The following is a 19,163-nucleotide window of genomic DNA, read 5'->3' on the forward strand; positions in this document are numbered from 1 at the left end:
CTCTCACTGGGGTCGCAAGGTCTGCAGGGGGCATCAGGCAAACCCGACAGACACACCTCTCCCTTCATTGCCGCTGCCACCCCACCCTCAACACTGTCCTCTGAAATAGCGGAGAGAGGACGAGATAGGAAGAATCCTTTTGTCATTTATCCATTCTCTAGGGATCACAGTTGACGTCACACCTGCACACGCCAGTTTACACACAAAACGCACCCATCTTGCAGCAGATTGGAAAAGGTTCTTCATTTTCCTTCGGGCTGGGGGAAAGCACAGCACCTTTCGGGGGGGGGGGGGGGGCTTGAATATAAAACGAGCTCACACGACCGGTTGGAAAAACCCTTGCGTCATTATCCAGGGGCGAGTCTCAATTCGGGGACTCAATTCAGGCATGGAAGGAATGATGTGTTAACATATTTATTGGCTAAGAAGAGCGGCCAATAAAATCTCCTCGTGCCTTTTTAAGGAGGTGGTCCCTTAACACCCGCAGGACCTGGAAGCGAAGGCACTTTGTCTTCATTATAGCCACGTAATAAACCTAAACTGTCAATCTTCCCTTAAATTATGAATTTAAATAGGAGCATTAAATCACCCTTCAGCGGGTACATGCACAAAAAACCCATACAATCACAATTGATTTTTCCAGAGAATTTACACCATTGTCATTTGAATGTTATACATTATAAAATCACATATTCTGCGATAAAAGATATTGTCCATGTTGCCTACGCAACAAATCGTATTGTGGCAACGCCTGCAATCTTGCACTTACACACAGGACGTCAGCATGTCGATGGCAAGCTAATCAGCTGCTCATCAGTCAGCCAATTGAAATGTTTACAAACCATTATGTAAAAAAAAAAGGAGAAGGAATTAAAGACAGAGCCAGGGTTGGTTGTTTTCCTGTCTTCCTTTTATATTTTAACTTTTAAAACGGTGCAATATATGGAGTGTTAGTTCACGTGGAGCTGCAGTTGTACGTCTACATGACATCTAGCATAACAGCAGCACCTGCATTAGCTTTTCATTAGCCTTAGCTTCGTTAGCCTTAGCTTCTTAGCCTTATCTTCATGAGCCTTAGCTTCATTAGCCTTAGCTTCATTAGCCTTCGCGGCAATTCACCTATCTGCAATACTCATACTGTATATTACCATGGTTACCAATAGAGGTCCAGTAACGTATGTCTGAACTGTTTTTTTTTTTAAATGTTTTTTTTTTTAAAGGTTTATGTTTTACTGTATGCTAGTTCATTGCATCCCCAGACTTGAGCTAGCTAGCTTGCCAGGTCGAGGCCATTTCCTTGTTCCGTTCGACCGTATCAACAGAATGATGTTGTGCTGCTGTGATTCATATTTTCAAGGTGTATATGCAAAGGGAAATACCGACCGGTCATCAGCTGAAGAGACGACTGGTGGCTAAAGAGGGACGCCGCCGCACCGTGTTTCAGGGTGAGGCGAAAACATGTGACAGCTAATTTGCCATGATTAGCCAGCAGCTAACGTTAGCATACAACAGCTAATATTATACTGTTAAATGATGCGATGTGGACATTTTTGGACACATTTGTTTAATCCTGAAGTTCACATTTACCGGGTGTAATGAAGCTTGTGATGTAATGTTAACTGTCTTTTTTACACCCGACCTCACACGTGTTGGTTGAGTCAGTAACATTAGACGTAGCTAATGTCCTAGCTAATGTATACCTACTACCTTGCATGACAACAGCTATATTTCTGTTTTAAAAAAAAAATATGCACGGCAGTGGAAAAACTGCCCTGCACAAAGGCTTTGAACAGAAGTTGATATGGAGATGCGGCGTATGGAAAGAGATGACGATGGTGTATATGCAATGCAATGACTTTGGACGCTGTGTGACGATGCTACTGTACAAACATTGCGGACAGACGTCTCTACACACCAGCCTCACACCTATCCAACACCTTACGCAATTGGATAAGTCACAGTATATTCGGCCTATTGGCTTCATTTTTTTTGCCACTGCTAATTTTAATTTCTGCCCTTAAATGACCACTTTTGCAAAGTATTAATTTACATAACTTACTTCTGACCAACTTGTTAGAACCTCACTGTTTGCAAACTCACCTGTAGATGGCATTTTCCTTCCACATGCTCATCTTCCGTGTGTCCTCCCGTGACAATGTGAGCTCTGCGGACTAAACCATCTATTGTGTGTTTTATCTGCACCAGCTATGGCAGGGGCTCACTATTTCCTGTGGGCTTATCGTCTTGCCTCCTCAAATATTCCCCAGTGAGCTAATCCCCCCCCCCGCCCCCCACACACCTATCCTAAAATATGGCGGCGCAGAAATACTTTTATTTTCTTTAACAGCACTTTGGATAAATGCAACAATACATCCACCATCAGATGACAAATTAATTTCTATTTGCTCTAGATTTCTGCGGCGAGATAGTTCATGTTACCTGGCTTATCATGCCTGGACAAGCTGTGCAAGGGAAAATAAAAAGGACAGCAAGAGACTTCACCTATCTATGAGCTGACATTTTGGTTGGGTGATTCGAACAGGGGGATTTTAAAAAGGACTACAATCACACCTGTAAAAAAAAATCTCCCTCTTGTCCAATTTCCCTTTCACTTCAGGTCACAATTTATCCACTGACTTTAACTGAGCCCTTACCTGCCTTACTACTTCCTCCTGCTGGTGTATTTCCTCCATGACCAGCCATGTCTTTCTCCTTGAGGGCATTTGCCACGTAAAGGTTGCCCTCTGTGTAACCCTGTTCCTTCACTTTTTTCATCCGCCCTACAATATAATGGATAAAGGGGGGGGGGGGGGGGGTGTGGCACTTGTGCCATGTCTTAAGATACTTTGAACCTTATCTGTAAGCTCACCTGCATGGATTTAAATACCTCTTTAAGATACAGTATGTAGATAGTGTCCGGGAATCCATCGCAACTACCCTGAGATGTGCAAGTCGTGTGTCAGGAGCCACAGTGGCCTTAAAAATCGGATTATGGCTACCAGCAACTTTAACTCTGCCTAGCTCTTCGCCTTAAAATTTTTCTACTGTGACAGTCCTCGGTAGAAAAATGGCAACACTGCTCATTTGCTCCAACACTTACAATGACTCGTGTTTACTTTTTCTGGTCAAGAACACAGCCCTCTTAATATTGACATTTTCTCTTTCTGTGGCTTCTCTCCACCTTCCACTCACTGCGATGACGGACCAATTAGAGTCTGCCATCATGCCACATGTTTCCATGATTTAACTCTACCTTTGGGAGTCATCTCTGAAATACCTACAAAATACTAAAAGCCCCCGACCATATTTTCTGCAAATCAAAAACCCTTTCCACAATAGTCGACGTGCTGGTACTCAGCCAAAGGCATTGACGTACGGAGATCTCCGTTCTCCCAGCTTGACTGACTGAGCGCGGTGCCAAATCCTGCCCGTGCACTCCAAGTCTCTGAAAAAACACCTGATAGATCCCAGGTCTTTTCGCTCCGGTGTGTCAATTAACTCACTCAACCTGCTTTGACGAGGTAAAGAAAACTCTCACTACTCCCCCACACAAGAAATGTGGGTTTTATAGTCGTCATGTAAGCACATTAGGAGTTTTGGCTTGTGAACAGAAGGACAAGCAATTTGAAACATCATCTCAATTGTACACGTGTGCACTGTACCAGCGGCGCTCATCTGTGGGTACTAAGCACATTTGTCGGGCATCTTGAGCGGATTTGTCCTGCCAGGAGGATCCCATTGACTCTTTCATTATGAAACACTTCATCAAAGAGGTGAATCCTCCTGGATGTGTCGGGGTGAGGTGCATCAGCCCGCATTCTCCCGTGGGAACGTATTTTATTCTCTAAAATATTATCAGTATATTATCAGTATACGAATCCTCTTGATGTTACTACTCTCCGCTTCTCTTTATGCTGGTATTTATTCGATGGTGCGTCACCCTCACCTTGCGCGTATGCTTAGTGTGATTACATTTTTTTCCCAGTCCCTGGAGACTGTTGTGTGGTGGCAGTGGGGGGTGTATGTAGGATTCGAAAAAAACTTGGAAGCGACGCTGTGCTGCATCAGGTTTCTGGCATATGTGTGTGTACTCCTCTCAAATTCACGCACCCACACTCTTGAAAGATACACGCTTACCCCCCCCCCCCCCACACACACACACACACACACACACACACACACAGAATCACAAAATCCTCCTCGGCCCCTTCCGGCCAAATTAGTATCTTCTTTCATTCCAGCATGCAGATGTCCCCGAGCGGAATACCTGTGGAAAATCGCCGTGATTGGGTTCATTATGTTGCCCGCAGTTAGCGAGGATGGAAATGAGTTTGGTATTTTAGACTGAAATAAAGAAAAAAAAATGAATCTCCCTTCTCAAAACATCAGCTTGTTAGACTCGGAGAAGCGCTGCTGCCTGTCTGTTCTGTTTTGGTTCGTCTCGACGCTGCTTGACGAGGGGGGCTATGAATATGAATACATTTTCTCATGACCTTGAGACGGCGACGAGCTCTGTTTTTAATTGTCTCAGTCCATTATAAATTACAATGTGAAAAAAAAATAGTCTCTGTCATCACGATACGAATCAATCTTCAGTGTCTACTTCATTCATTTCTTCCTTTTTCCGCCTCCGGTCCGCCCCACTGTCTTTTCTTCAGGGGCCAGTGCTTTCTGTGGGAGTCAATGGTCACCATGATGTTCCCCGTCATCCTTTCTCCAAACCTTCCTAGTAGTATATATGAAAACCTTTGTCTACCAAATAGCAGTGTAATTAGACTCTTAATAAGACTTTGTCTTTGGCCGACGCGATGAGAAGTCACCTGTGAATTATTGATGAGCAAAACACTTATTTTTGAATATTTAAGGCCGAGAACCCTGCATTTTTATCTTGCGATCGCCAAAAGCTCATTTTGCATGCACACATCCCTGAGGGGGCCGCTCAGTGAAACCTTTACCTTGCAATTCCCCTCCTGTTATTTCCAAATTAGTTTCTCTTTACACAGCCTCCATTCTAATCTCTTCATCATCAAGTGGCGTGACAGATGGGTCTCAGCCTTTTGTCTCCTACTCATACTAATGGGCCTGGCCACTGCGGGCCACCGGTGGCTTGTTTGGGGGTATCAGGTCTGGCTTAAGAACAAAATACTAGCAGAGACATGTAGAAAAGAGCTCAGGTAAAGTCTTGGAGGTATTCATTAGATCGTAAGAAGAATTTGTGTCTCCCCCGCTCATCTGTCTTGACCTGTTTAACCACCCACCAATGCCAACCCACTTCCTCGGCTACTTGCCCCGTCTGCTGAGGTTTTGCAAAGATCTTGCATCAGAGACGCTCAGGTAGGAGATTTGCTTTTTTTTTTTTTTCTTTTCCTGCCCGATGCCTTTCACCGTCGTCTCCGGTCACCTCGCTGTGTGTGCTCGGCTTGTTTAAATTACCTCACCTCGCCGTTGCAGTTTTATTTCCATCAGGGACCTGCTCCGGGGAAAAAACAGTCTCCCTTGTTTGCACATTATCTCCAGCATAGAAGAAGAAGAGGTCAGTAAGTCTCAGAATCACCAGGCCAATAAGACACATGCAGACATTTCAACTATACTGTTGGCCCCCCTGTGGACTGGTTGAACGCTATATGCCTTCACTTGAGCCTTCTATTTTATGCTAACCTGTATATGATCCGAACACCTCCGGGTTAAATTTTTTTTTAAAATGGGCCCAATCGATGAATGGATGGATGTTGAAGAGGTTGGTGCAGCAGCAGACCAGTGGTGGCTCTGTAATTGGCTCTTCTATTTATGATTTGTACTCTAGTGCAGCAGCAGCATAATACACAAGTGTCTGGGGGATGATGGTGCAACGTGCACACATCTCCCCTCTCCACTCCATCACCGGTAGAATTTCCTGTTTTATTTTCCACGGCAGCACTAAAGACTCAGATGAAGGTCTCTAATGAAGGTCTGACGACCGTAACGTTGTAAATAAAGTGAGTATAGGTGCCACACAGTGTGGAGAGTTTTTGATCTACCTCAGTTGTCAATACGACTTTGTGATGTGCAAGAACTTCAGGACTATAGTCACTCTATTTAGTTAGTTAGGTAGTTTACACGTCTTCTAAGTAGTTGTTTTGATATGACATTCTGTAATTGTGCTTTACTGGACTTCTCTGCTCCACAAGCGTAACTTTCAGGTAGATGTATGTCGCAAAACATGACCTGCGCCAGAAATTTCCCCCCAGAGTTGGCGGAGACCAAAAACTGAGTGAAAAGGAGAGAGAAATTAATTGAACCAGAATTCCAAAGGAATGCTAATGTCGCTCCATATGCTGAATGCATAAATAGGTTTTTTTTTAAGGTTGCCATAAAAACCCTGAAAAGTGACATGTTACATTTGCAGCTTGTTTCTTATTGGGGGTTTATAGTTTGTGTGATATTCTCTTTTTTTCTTCCAATGAAAAGACCCAAACAAGTTTCATCTATGGAGCCAAAGCCTGATGCATCTTATGCCCCCTGTGCCATATGAGAAAAATAGAAAATGTTACCAACAGTAGGCTATATTGTAAAATTGGGTGTTGTCCAAAATCCAAACTATAATAATAATGACAAGTAAGTGTCACTGAATCCCAAGTATGCTCGCTTTGGTTTATTTGTACTGTTGGGAATTTGTATCAAACATAATGTTATGCAACAGGCAGAGATCGGGACAGAATGCAGCACAGAAGGCGCCGGAGCGATGTTAGTCTCATTGTTCATTCATGTGCCTCTCTTCCTCTCCGAGCCCCATATCCTTCTCACATCCTGGTGGCAGACATCCCAACATCCCTGGTTGAGCGTAAGGGATTTATACACAGGCACTTGGCAGAGGCTTTCTGTTCTCGCTCTGTTCTTCTTTCTCTGTTTTCTTACCTAGCTTTAAAAAAAAAAACGCCACTCAAAATACTGAGTTCTGGAAGTGCTCCTGCCTCGTCCCTATTTTTAGTTTGGCAGTTGAAACAGCGCTTTTCAGTTCTGCTTCATTCACAAAATCTATACATGTGCGAGGAATCTTTTTTCCCCTACTTTCTCCCTCAACTTTGTCATCTTTGTCTCTCCTTAATTTCCCACTTTCTCTGCCGCTCTACTTGTACCACCACAACAGAACATTAGAGAAAAAGAAATATGGCACTTAGCCACAAAAAAACATACAACGCTAACTTGCCATATTGCGAAGTGTCGTGAATCTGTCTCGAGCTGGATAATTAGAATCTCTTCATATCTATTTCTCAGCGCAGCAGCGGTTGTCACTAGTCTGTCCCATATTTTATTTTCTGCCTTTTTTTTTCTCTCTCTCTCTCTCTCTCTCTTTGTCTGCCCCATGAATCACATCACCCCACTTTCCTCTCCTCCTTGTTATAGGTTGTGGTTCGGTGACCTATTTGTCGGCATTCGGGGGGCTGTAACATTTCCGGGGCTTGTCATCTCCTTGCTCCTCGCAGACGTTGTTGATTTGCATAGATGTCTGTATGCTGCCACCACCACCGACGTGGTACAAAAGGATACCTTATTATTCAGTCTGTTTTGGTTTCTTTATAAAAAAAAACATATCAAGAAATGTCTGGTCTGCACTGTTGCTGTTGGGGATTTGGATGAGCAGTGATATTTCATCTGTTACAGAGAATCTACACCATATTCGGATACCGATATGCAGATGACACCCAACTAAGCGGAGTTACTGTCATTTATTGTTTGCCATGCCAAGGCCCCTTCTTTGTTACCGTTGCCATACCTGTCAAGTTGACTGTTTTTTTGCATGACACTGTGGCTGCTTACAACAATGATGACATATTTGCCAATTTAAACAGCTCGGTCCTTAAATCCCGACAGGGGGGAGACAGTAGCAGACTTCTCATTTCGAGCGGATCTTTGCTGAAATAACAACTGTTGTCAGCAGATACCAGTGTTCACATTTTAAACACGCAAAAAAAGAGTAAATGTTAACTGAACTACTGCTGCATAATACTGATTAGAGTGTTAATAATAGCGAAATGAAAGAAATCAAGAAAATTATATGTTTTCCGAAAACCATTAACCCCCATGACTTGCATACATTCTTTCAAGGGCTGGGGCTATAGAGAGGTGTCATTTCAGTTCAGGGGCTCGAGCAGCACCAGTTGTTTTATTAATCAGGAGGTCGTCCATTTATTCAGGGGTCCTCTGGCTTATTAATATTCCATAGACATTAAAAGACCAAAGGAATTGGATGAGCCACCCAATATTTGAAATGCAAAAATTGGGGGCCTGAAATTGAAGATTGAATGAAATTTACATCTTTCAGTGATGTATTTAATTTTGATACTTTTTTAAATTCACTGAAACCTTTTACATCTGTCACCTCTACTTTTCAGGGAATAAAAGCTCATAGGAGTCATTTATGATAAAGCGTTTTGCACAAATGGAAGAACGAGCAGCTGATGCTTAGGGCCACAATAGCAGTGTACGGGTGTTTTCATTCAAATGTATCCTGGTTCTATTTTAGACTCCTAAACATCTTGGAGCAGTAATTTACCAAAACCACATTTGCTATAAAAGGAAAAAGATCCCCTCCAGCCACGTTTTTAAAGTACATAAAAATAATCTCCTATGCCTAATATTATTTTTTACATTGTTTAACCCCGAAAGAGTTTGAAAAAACAACAACTCTGAAATGGAGCTGGAAACCATCCAATCTCTATCCCTCATTGAGGAATTCTGAGACTATGAATCTTCATGATATGCAAATAACACAGGCCCCGCCCATTTCAAATACAGCAAGGGTGACCGGTGGAAGAATGTGCGCAACAAGATGGCTACACTGGAAGTTTCCAGGTTTCTTTGCCTCACATTTACATATTCAACAGCTATTGTTTTTTTCTGTATTTGTGTCGTACCAAATCTAGCTGGCGCAGGATTCAACTTCTGTCTCATTTTTGGCTTTAGAATGAGTCTTGTTAGCCCACACGGCCGCTTTGTGTTGTGACACCTGCTGCCGGGTTGTACCGCTGTCCTTCATCCCTGAGCGGCAGAGAGAGAGAGAGAGTGTGAGCAGGTGGAGGAGGCTGTGTTGTGTGTGTTGAAATGCCAGTGTGCGTAGAGGCCAGAAAATCGGTTCTGAGAGCCAGACGCCCTCAGCACCTGGTGAAGCGAGTGCAGTCATTTTTATTTATCAAATAACCCAATCAACGCCTCAGATTTATGGTCAATAAGCACAAATGGGACATTTTCCTTCCTCGCCCCGTTCGAGTGTGAAACACGGCATCGCTGGCACATTGTGAAAGTGGAACTCTTTCACGTTTACAGCGTAATGGAAAGCGCCGCAGAACAACATTTTTTTAAAGAGAGACGCGCGGTGAGGCCCCGCGTCACCACGACTCTGTTTCAAATTCACGCCCGCTGGGCACTGGAGCAGGTGCCTCGCAAGTCCAAGCGTACGTGTATTTGATGCCGTGGGCGACCCCCCCGGGATTCAGTTTACCTCTCGGCTCGTCTGCGAGTGTCAAGCAAACCCGGCTGGAGACCTCAGACCCCCCCCCCCCCCCCCCCCCCCCCCCCCCCCCATTCGACACACACAGAGCTGTCTACTGGTATATACTGTCAGCCCCGACTTTTTTCTTTACAGCATCTGTTGTCTATACATGCAACATGGCTCAAATCATTTCTCATGTCATGGTAACAGAACAAGCTTGTTTGGGGGGGGGGGCATGACATAAAGATGCTAATATAAGATTCTCATCTGATATGTGATTCAGAATTCATTTTTGAAATGTTTGGCGCTCTCTTGCAGAGGCCTTCATGACCAGCCCCCCCCCCCCCCCCCCCCCCCCCCCCCCCCACTCAAACCAAAACTTTCCAAGTTGTACTTTGGACGCGCTTTAAGACTCGGGGGTTATCGAGCTTTGCAGTTGGTGGCGCCTTGGCATACTTTCCCAATTAGCTTGAGGTGTTTGGACTCTGTAGTAGACTCTTTGAAAAAAGGCAGCTAAAAATAACACCCCGACTGTTTAGTCAGGCATTTTGGTAACATGTAGTGTTTGATGCTCGGCCCGTCTTCATCTGTTCTCCTTGTATATTTTGACTGGTGCTGTGTGAGGTTTTGTTTTGTGCTCTTGATTGATTTCATCACTTTGCTTGTGAGGCACTTTGGGACTGGTGTCTGAGAAAGGTGCGACATGAATCGACTTCTTGATCATATCGAGTAAGAGTCGATCAAGAAAATCAAGAGACCATGATTTCTGTTAGAAATATGTTCCTCCAGTGTAACACAATCTATATTTTTGCAGGTAAAAAAGCCTAATATTTTTCTTTTTTTCTTACCTTTGCTGTGCAGCGTTCTCCCCTAACACGCTAACCACAGGACATAGAGAGAGTGAGAGATCAATATTCATCAATCCTGAAATCCAGTGAAACTCTCCCGTCCGAAAGGACTTGGCTGCGGGGCACCATACGAATCGACTTTCCCCACTTCTCACACGCAACCGTTCCCTAAATGCAAAAATTAGCAAAACTTGAGTCAATTTTTTGATTCTGGAGGGAGCGGTGTATAAGCTCTGTGAAGGACTTTCCCGCTGCATAATTTTTTTACTCTTGCTTCTCAATGACTTGGAAATTACTGCATAATCCGTCCAGATCCTTTTAGCCAGTCTGCGGACGGAGGTGAGTGAAACCCCCCGACTCCTGCTCCCACTGGGGCCGCGTCTGGATCTTCCTCGGACCCAGACACTCCGCCGTGTCACGCTCAAGATCTGAGTTGTGAATCTGTCTCATGATTATAGTGAAACGATTCATCGGGAGTAGTAAAAATGATAAAGATTATGGAAGAATTACTATAGTTGTTAGGATTTGGCATATTGTAACAAAGTGTTTGTGTTCAAATTATGTGTCCCTCTATGTTCCTCGAATGATTAAATCTTAAATTTGTGAAATCCCTTTTTGCTGCCATAGTCTTACAGCTGCGATGGCTGTGTTGTGCCATACTAAATTGTATGCAAAGCAGTTAGTTTTTGCGATGCCATTAAAATATAAATCCATAACAAAACTCCATAACAGACAGGGACAAAGTAGGAACGAAAACTCCGTTGCATCTGGCTCCAGATGCTAAAGACCGAGTAAAAAGAGAAAAAGTTTGTATAAATCCATATATACATATGTAAATGAATGTTCAATAAATAGATGATATCGTCCTGGTGATACAAAATGCTGATAATGAGATTCATTTATTACCATCCTTTTACTAGACATTCCTCCATCCAATCTAAGATTCCCCTTTGTCTCCACCCTCATTATAGTTAAATAGACTAGAAATAAATTATAGGTATCTGGCATTAAAAGTTAAAAATGAAATTCCCAGATAAGGTGCCTGTATATGTGTAACAGCTACCAGACCTTTAATGACTTTAATTATTCCTCGCACTCACAACTGCAGCGGAGACAAATTTCAATGCTATATTTGTCTTTGGCTTTTGTTTTACATCGCGGCTATGATTTATGGACCCGCACAAACAAAATAAAACTAATCGGACTCATTTCTCTCTCAGACTTCTGTTTGGCAGCATCGCAGTGTAATTCACGGAATCAAACACGTTGGTGTTCGCGTCGATCTTTCGTCACCCTGACACAGCGGATGTGGCGCTGAAGAACCACCGATATAATCTGCATAATCGTTAGATATAAATCTGGCAAGCATAATAACAGACACGCAGAGGGAACGTGAGTGTAAAGCCGCAAACATGACAAACAGCGTTTGTACGAAAAGAAACGTTTGTTACAACTGTTCCTCCTCTAGTTGCGTCATGAACCGACATGACGAATTTCCTTAAAAGGCATCTCTCCTCTGGAAATTACTTCTTACGGTCATGCGTAGTGCTCTCGCCACAGCTGCCAAAAAAGCCAATTATTCCCTCCAAGGCCCTTCAGTGAAACTCGAAAGAGAAAAAGCGCATTGGTTGAAGTTTCCATTTGCCTCCCTCCGGCCTGTGTGCGGGACTGCCAAAAGGAAACGCTATTAGCTCACATTTTGGGGGGGGGGAGCTGACGTGGGGTCATTTGACTCGGATCGTCTACACAATTGGCCCTCCGGCCTGTTGCCATTACCCCCAGAACCGGTGGAGAAAAGAAACAGGGCGGAATGAACGAGAACTTGTGGTTGAAAAAGCAGGAAGTGTGTGAAGTTTGTTTTCTTTTTAAGGAAGCAAAGTTCCTCTCTGTTGACTCTTGTTCTTTTCTTCTTTTGGCTTCGGGAGAATAATGACGCAGGGGTTTTTTCCATGCCAGCGTCCTTGAGATAACCCTCGCGAACGTCAACAATATTTTAAAAAAAACATACACAACCTCTCGGCGTCAGCGACGTGCGTTCCCCTTCACCGTGACACCACAGAGACGCGCTCTTGTGAGGAACACGCACTTCTCGCCTTGTCTTCCAGGACCTTCCCTTTCGCTTGTCATCCGTCAAACGCGGCCATTATACCATCTGGGAGATTTACATAACTTCTACCGAATCTCCGCCTCTCGTTTGCCTTTTCAAAAGACTGCTGTTTTCCCCCCCGGGGGAGGCCCCCGGGCTCGAGGCGTCCTTCGGTGACCTTCAGACACACTTCCACTTCTCCCCAAATAAGCAACTGTTGCACGCGGAGTGCCGGGTGTCGACTTACAAAAAAACAAGAGACGCAGAAAAAGTGTGGGGATTTTTTGGGAGTCGGGGGGGGGGTGGATTCGCCGCGCAGAGAAAAAAAAAAAAAACTAACTGTAAAAAACTGTAATTAAATCAAATGGGGATTAAGACATGTTGGTGTCTATTTCACACTCCAGCTGTAATTGGGCCGTGTTGCGGACGCAAAGCTGATTAATGACGTTATTTTTTTTATTATCGCACGTTTTCATGCAATACTATCACCGACTCGATGAAGGCTGCTGCGAAATGCAGAATATGCTTCTTATCAATTTTTACTTTTCTCCTATTTTCAATTCATTTCAACATGTCGAAATGTTCGCCTGATCTTCAAAACCTAAACGGGCAATATGGCTAATTCAGAACAGCCATTCAGTCTGCAGAAACATTGCTTCAAACCGGCGAATGACTTGTAATTGTTCATTGTTGATATAATATTTTCACGAAGCCTTGAGTAAAGAGGGTGCCGACTGCTAAACGCAGATCAGATCATTGAAAAAAAACCAACAAAACATTCTTGCGCCCGAGAGTGACGACGCTATTCGAAGACAATCGTGTGTGCAGGTATCGCCGAGACAGATGTGGCCCTCGGGGCCGTCGTCACTTTTTCATTGACGGCTAACGGGAGGCGGCAGCGCGAGCGCAGGGGACTGGCGCTCCTCCTTTTGTGTTTTTCCCCCCACCGGGATTGGTGGAAGGGCTCACTCCCCCGTGTCGCCATTTGTTCTCCTGTGGCGCACGCGGGCGTGATCAATCGTGTGCCTAATTGGTTTGATGTTGAAGGTTACGCTGAACACAACAGGCGTCCTTGGAAAGAGCGGTTACCGAGGAAAAAAAAAGACTACCTGCTCAATTCGGAACACGGGGATTAGTGCACTGCGTTGTTTTCTTTTTTAGCCAGAGGGGAATATGGAACTCAGCAACTAAAACGCTCCACTGTGTAATAGTAAAAATGAGTTATTATATAGTGCCTATAGAGAGGAAGAAAACAACATTAACAAGAACATAAAATGATAAATAATACAACAAGCCGGGGACAGAAAATAATAGTTAAAATGCCAGTGGTAAACAGCAGGTGGTTATTTTCAACTCATTCATGAAGGCCCCCTCCAGTTTTTCTTCTTTTTCTCTCCTCTACAGACATTGACATTGACCACGGGGACTTGTGTCTTGTGTCCTGTGTCCTAGCACAGGAGGCTTCCACGAGAGGACCACAGGTGTGTCAGTTAGCGTTAGCATTAGCAGCGGCGGTGGGCGGGGCCTGTGTTATTTGCATATCATGCATATCCATTGTCTCAGAATTCCTCTCAATGAGGGAGAGAGAGTGGATGGTTTCCAGAGGGTTTATTTTTTCAAAAAATGGGGGGGGGGGTAAACAATGTTAAACAAAATATAAGGCCATATTTCATGTACTAAAAAACGTGACGTTCTTTACCTTTGTGTGTCTGTCTCATTGATGCTGGGCGGGTAAGCAAGTGAGTCGCTAAACTATTACCTTAAAAGCTCCTTAAACACTTGGTGAAGCTGAGGTTAAACATTATTCTGTGGGTTCAACACTACAAATGCCCCCTTTCGTATTAGTCATTTGACCCGTTGTATACATATATATATATATATATTTATATATATAAAACTCATTGAGTAAAGCAGCCACAGAAACCAACCGCTATTACTTTTTTTTTTTTAAAGGGTTCTCTTCTCTACCTTAAAGTAATTTCCCCTTGACACCCCATTAACCATTCTCGTTTATTTATCCAAACTACCAGACCTCCTTCTATATCCTGGTGGAAATCCTCAGACATGGGACTCCTGGGCCCGACGACGGCGCCACGGCAACACAGCGACACAAAATGATCCCGAGGATTTACCCACTAGTACCAATTACGGGCTCCCTGCCGGGCTCTGTCTGCATTTTTTTAAATCATGAATATTCCCCCCTTATGAAGCTTCGTGCAACAAGGGGGATACGGACCCTCACTTGCAAAATGCATATCAAAGGGATTGTGCTCCTGAGAGTGTTGCGGTGCAGTTAATATGCTCTGATCGCGAAATTTGCTTCCTGACTGGTTGAAAGATTTAGAACAACAGAATCCGGGTCGCAATAGGTTTGTGAAAACCAAACTCCGGCAAAATGTCCGGACCCAATTTTCCGAGTTGGTGTCTGAAAACAGCTTGCGATTGAGGATGATTTAATAAAAACGAATGGGCGTTATTATTATTATTTCCGACACACACTGTGGCATCACGTTGATCCTACTGTACAGTCGTCCACATAAAATACTACTTGTTGACCAAGGTAGCATAAAAATATATAAATCCTGCAATAAAGTTACACACCCTGAATATGTTATCTATTGATTTATTCAGTAAGTGATGCATTCAAGTGTTAACTGTGTATAGATTTCACTTACATGCAGCAGGGAAGCAACTTTTACTTTTGGAAAAAAACCCAGTTGCTGTGTCTGACTGCAGACATTTTGACAAACCAGTGTCATCGTTTCAGCTCCATCATACTATGTTTTGTCATTTTCACTGTCTATTATCCATACCTGCCTGCTCCGACATCTCTTTTTCCACACCCTGTGGTTCCGCAACCAAACCAGCGGCCGTCCCCCCATGTGTTCACCGTTCCCATTCTGTACCTATACACACAGCTTGCAGGTACAGTATGCGGCTAATGTTAAATGAAAGGGTCTCCTCCGCATTTTATCCACATCGTTGCAAATTCATAAGTCTGATGCATAAGCTCATGTCTCCAGTTTTCTCCTTCATCACTGATTCATCATAGCGGGGCGGAGTACCAGCGCAGAATTTTGAGACAATGTAAGTTTCCCTTCTCTGTATTTAAGCAATTTTTGTGTGATTTATGTTCCTCGCGGCGTGTTTTGTCTTGTAAAGTTGAGAATCAATTTGTTTTCCAAGTGCATTTTTATCCTGTCACTCTGGCTGAGGTTATTGTTGGAGTAAGGTACAGCGCTATCTTTTCTTATCTTTCCAGGTGGGGAGACTTTTTCTAAATGGACTGTGCCGCAGTACCATTGCAGCCCAACTGACAGTCTGGAAACAAGTGTGTTGCAGAGAGAGAGAAGGCAGGTGGTGCAACGCTGTATGCCTTTAAGGTGGGGATTCTGTAGCAGAGAGGAGGAAAGATGACTGCTGTGTGTGTGTGTGTGTGTGTGTGTGTGTGTGTGTGTGTGTGTGTGTGTGTGTGTGTGTGTCTTGTCTCACGAGTGCAAACAGCGAGGTGGTGGAGAGAGAGAGAGAGAGTAAAGCGAGAGAATATCCCCTCCACCCTCGAGTGAAACCTCAACTGGTGCGTTGTGCAGAATCTTAATGGACTCTTCTGTCAGATAAGGGGGAATTTTCCATCCAAATCCCCAGACGTGAAGGCAACGCACGCACACGCACACGCACACATACACGCGCGCGCACACTAATCAGTTAGTCTGGGAAGGAAAGTGCCCTGACGCAGATCCGCATTCCACAAGCTGTGTATTTATGTGTATACAGAACATATGAGAGGGGAAAAGTGACGCATGCCATTTCAGCAGTCAATATCCCATTATCCTCCTCTGACTGTCCATTACCTGTGGCGTGGCCGTCCCAGCGAACATCGGCCCTTTTCCAGTATTTGCAGGAGCCAGAGGGTGGTACAGCGGGGAAATCTGCGCTCTCCGTGTGACACAAACACACTGTCCTCCGGTGTCCGTGTCTTTTCTGTACTGTGTCTGTTTATGAAGGGTGATTTTCTGCACAATATCAGGAGACTCACTTGTTTTTGGTATTTTTTTTAATTTGCCTTCTCATTGTCGCAGGTCTTGTAATTTAGAGTGACCAGGCCAAGACAGCACAGAAGTTACTTGATTGAGGACAAGTCCGTGAAAATGTGTAAAAAAAAAAGTAAAAGGGGTCTGCATACTTTCTGAAGCTCCCTGCACCTCCGGTGTACAGTACGGCGCGCCTTGACCCTCTCACGCATTCGCAATTTGCCGACTCAAAGCCGAGGCCCGTAGCACAAATCACTGCAGGGCCGACGAAAGCTTTGAATAACAAGTGGAAACAAAACAAACTGGAGGACTCCATTGCTCCGTCGCCGTGGAGACGGGGAATGAACTGCGGACGCCGTCATACATAATTCAGAGGGCTTGTCCTGACATCTGCTCGTCTCGTAAATGTTACTTTGACCATAAAAGACTACTTGTCCGATCAACAACGTTTTTCGTCCGGGGCCTCGTCGGTATTTGGATTCTGGCGGTTATACTCTTTACTCTTTTTCACACTGAAACGTACAGGGGCAGATTTGCCCGATTGGTTTACATTAAAAATTAATAATGATCCAATTCTCCAATTACACTGCTTGCAATATTTATGTCTAATTTCCAGTTGCAATATCAGCTATGAAATTTGTAGCATAGTTTGTGTGTAAGAAACATTCATTAAAAGAAATAAGACCGAAACTTGGAGAAATTAGTTATTTTAAGTACGAACCATTTTGTCATCATAGGCAACAAATCTATCTCATATATAAATATGTCAATAGTTGCAAAAACTGCCCGGCCGTGCCCTCATTAAAACTGCAGCCGGAGCGTCTGAAGTTGAACACTACCCCTGCATGTTGATGAATTTACTTGCATTTCCTCCGCCTCTGCCAGAATGCAGGAACCCCCCCGCCACCCCCGGCCGAAACCGTGGCAGGGCAACTCGTAATTTGCATAATGACACATTATGATGTTTACATCGAAACAGGAAGTGATAATTAGCGGTGGGGGGGAAGAGAGGGCCACACTCCGCTCGAGTGAGGACTGAAAAAGATTCAAATGTTATATAGTGTTATGTTATATAAATTTTATTGGTGTAGAGATATGGGGGGGGGGGGCTTCCTGTCGGGCCCTGTTTAGAAAACAAAACATAAACACATCGAAATCCAGAATCATTTACTTTTCGTGTTTGCTCCGGTGCTTCGGTGACGGAGTGCCGCTCCTTTGCTCTTGCTCACAATAAGCCTCAAGCTACCGAGGGACTTAGAAATAGCAGCAACAACAAACAAAAAACTTTGTATTCACTGAGCTTCTTCCATTGAGAGTTCGCTCTTGGATTAAAGCAAACTCCGGCTCCTGGGTTGAACACTCCTGCCTCCTCATATTGCTTTCTGAATGTAGAATAGGAATAATTGAAAATGTTAAATCTTTATGGGAACGAACCAAAAACAACCCACAGCACAAATATATCTAACTTTTTTTCTCTCTCTCACATAATCATCAGGGTTCATTTGAACCGTGTGCAGCAGCAAAATTCGAAAAGTCCTTTGTTTTAGTGTTCGTAATACCTCATTGTTTTTTGACGAGTTAAAAACAGCAACGCACTGATTAGGTGGTAATTGAAAACTAACGTGAACGAATGAAAATTGCCTCTGAGCTTTCCATCTACCTGAATAGCAGATACTAACATTGGCCCGTCTGCAGTTTACCTCCGTTGTCTCTCTCAAATTAAAGTAAAGCATTGGGCGAGGCTGCTGTCAATATGTAATTTGATTAATTTGGCAGGTAAATTTCAAATTCTGATTGGCTGCAGAAGGAGTCAGCTGACGATCTCGCCGGCAGTCCACACATTTTCTGTATCTCTCTGTGGGGCCCCGTCGAAAATGATTCGGACTCGTCGATTTTGGGCACACATAAACATACCCTGGACCAACAAATGAAAATGATCATAAACACAGTGAACCGGTCGGTCGCGCACCTGGGCATTACCCAGAAGGCTGTGCTGCGGTCGGCGTGGACAGCTGAGATGTTGAACATCTGCCGGCAAGAAACTTCCTCCTCCTCTCACTTTCTCATTACTCTCCAGCCCGCCAGACTGGAGACACACACACACACACACACACACACACACACACACACACGACTAGAACATGTCTTCACCTTCAATTTTAATGATTTATGGGGACTTAGTCTTTGTTCCCCATAAGGAAGAAGTCCCCGCAATGAGACATGAGTAAACGGATTAGGTCCCTACAACATGAGTTATACCCCCCCCCCCCCCCCCCCCCCCCCCCCTCTCACACACACACACACACACACACACACACACACACATATAGTCCTAATGAGATATACTTGTCAAGGAATGCTTGATTCACAGCACTGATTGAATAAACATGAGTCCGCTAAGTCTCCGTAGAATATGAAAAGGTGCCATTTGGTGGATAGGTGGTCAAGTGCATTCATTTCCGCCCAAGTGGCCCCCGGGGAAACAAAGTCCAACTGCTCTGAGTGCAAATCGAGAACCTCATCATGTTGTGCCATTGCCATGAAACATTAGTAAGAAGCGTCAACTCCACATATTCATTCACAGCAACACGCCAAGTTGAGATGTGTTGAAAAGTGCGGAATGGCGGCACCGGAGTGTCTTTGGCGCTGATTACGAGAGCCGGCGTTGGCTGCGAGGTCAGCGTCTGCCCAGGAAGTGATTGTTGGTTTTGGAGAGTCCCCACCGGAAC

The 19,163-nt window shown here is 44.2% G+C and overlaps 1 protein-coding gene across 1 annotated transcript in view; it reads left to right on the top strand.

The window, feature by feature from the left end:
- Window positions 1-1,250: 1,250 nt before the first annotated feature.
- LOC118314057 (calcium-binding protein 7) overlaps window positions 1,251-19,163 on the top strand; it is a 55,082-nt gene continuing 37,169 nt past the window's right edge. Inside the window, exon 1 of the mRNA XM_035640161.2 lies at window positions 1,251-1,445. Within this exon, the coding sequence (XP_035496054.1) occupies window positions 1,364-1,445 (82 nt within the window). The 5' untranslated portion in view covers window positions 1,251-1,363. The remainder of the gene's footprint in view (window positions 1,446-19,163) is intronic.

Source organism: Scophthalmus maximus, chromosome 19 (genome assembly GCF_022379125.1).
Source record: "Scophthalmus maximus strain ysfricsl-2021 chromosome 19, ASM2237912v1, whole genome shotgun sequence".
Classification (NCBI taxonomy): domain Eukaryota; kingdom Metazoa; phylum Chordata; class Actinopteri; order Pleuronectiformes; family Scophthalmidae; genus Scophthalmus; species Scophthalmus maximus.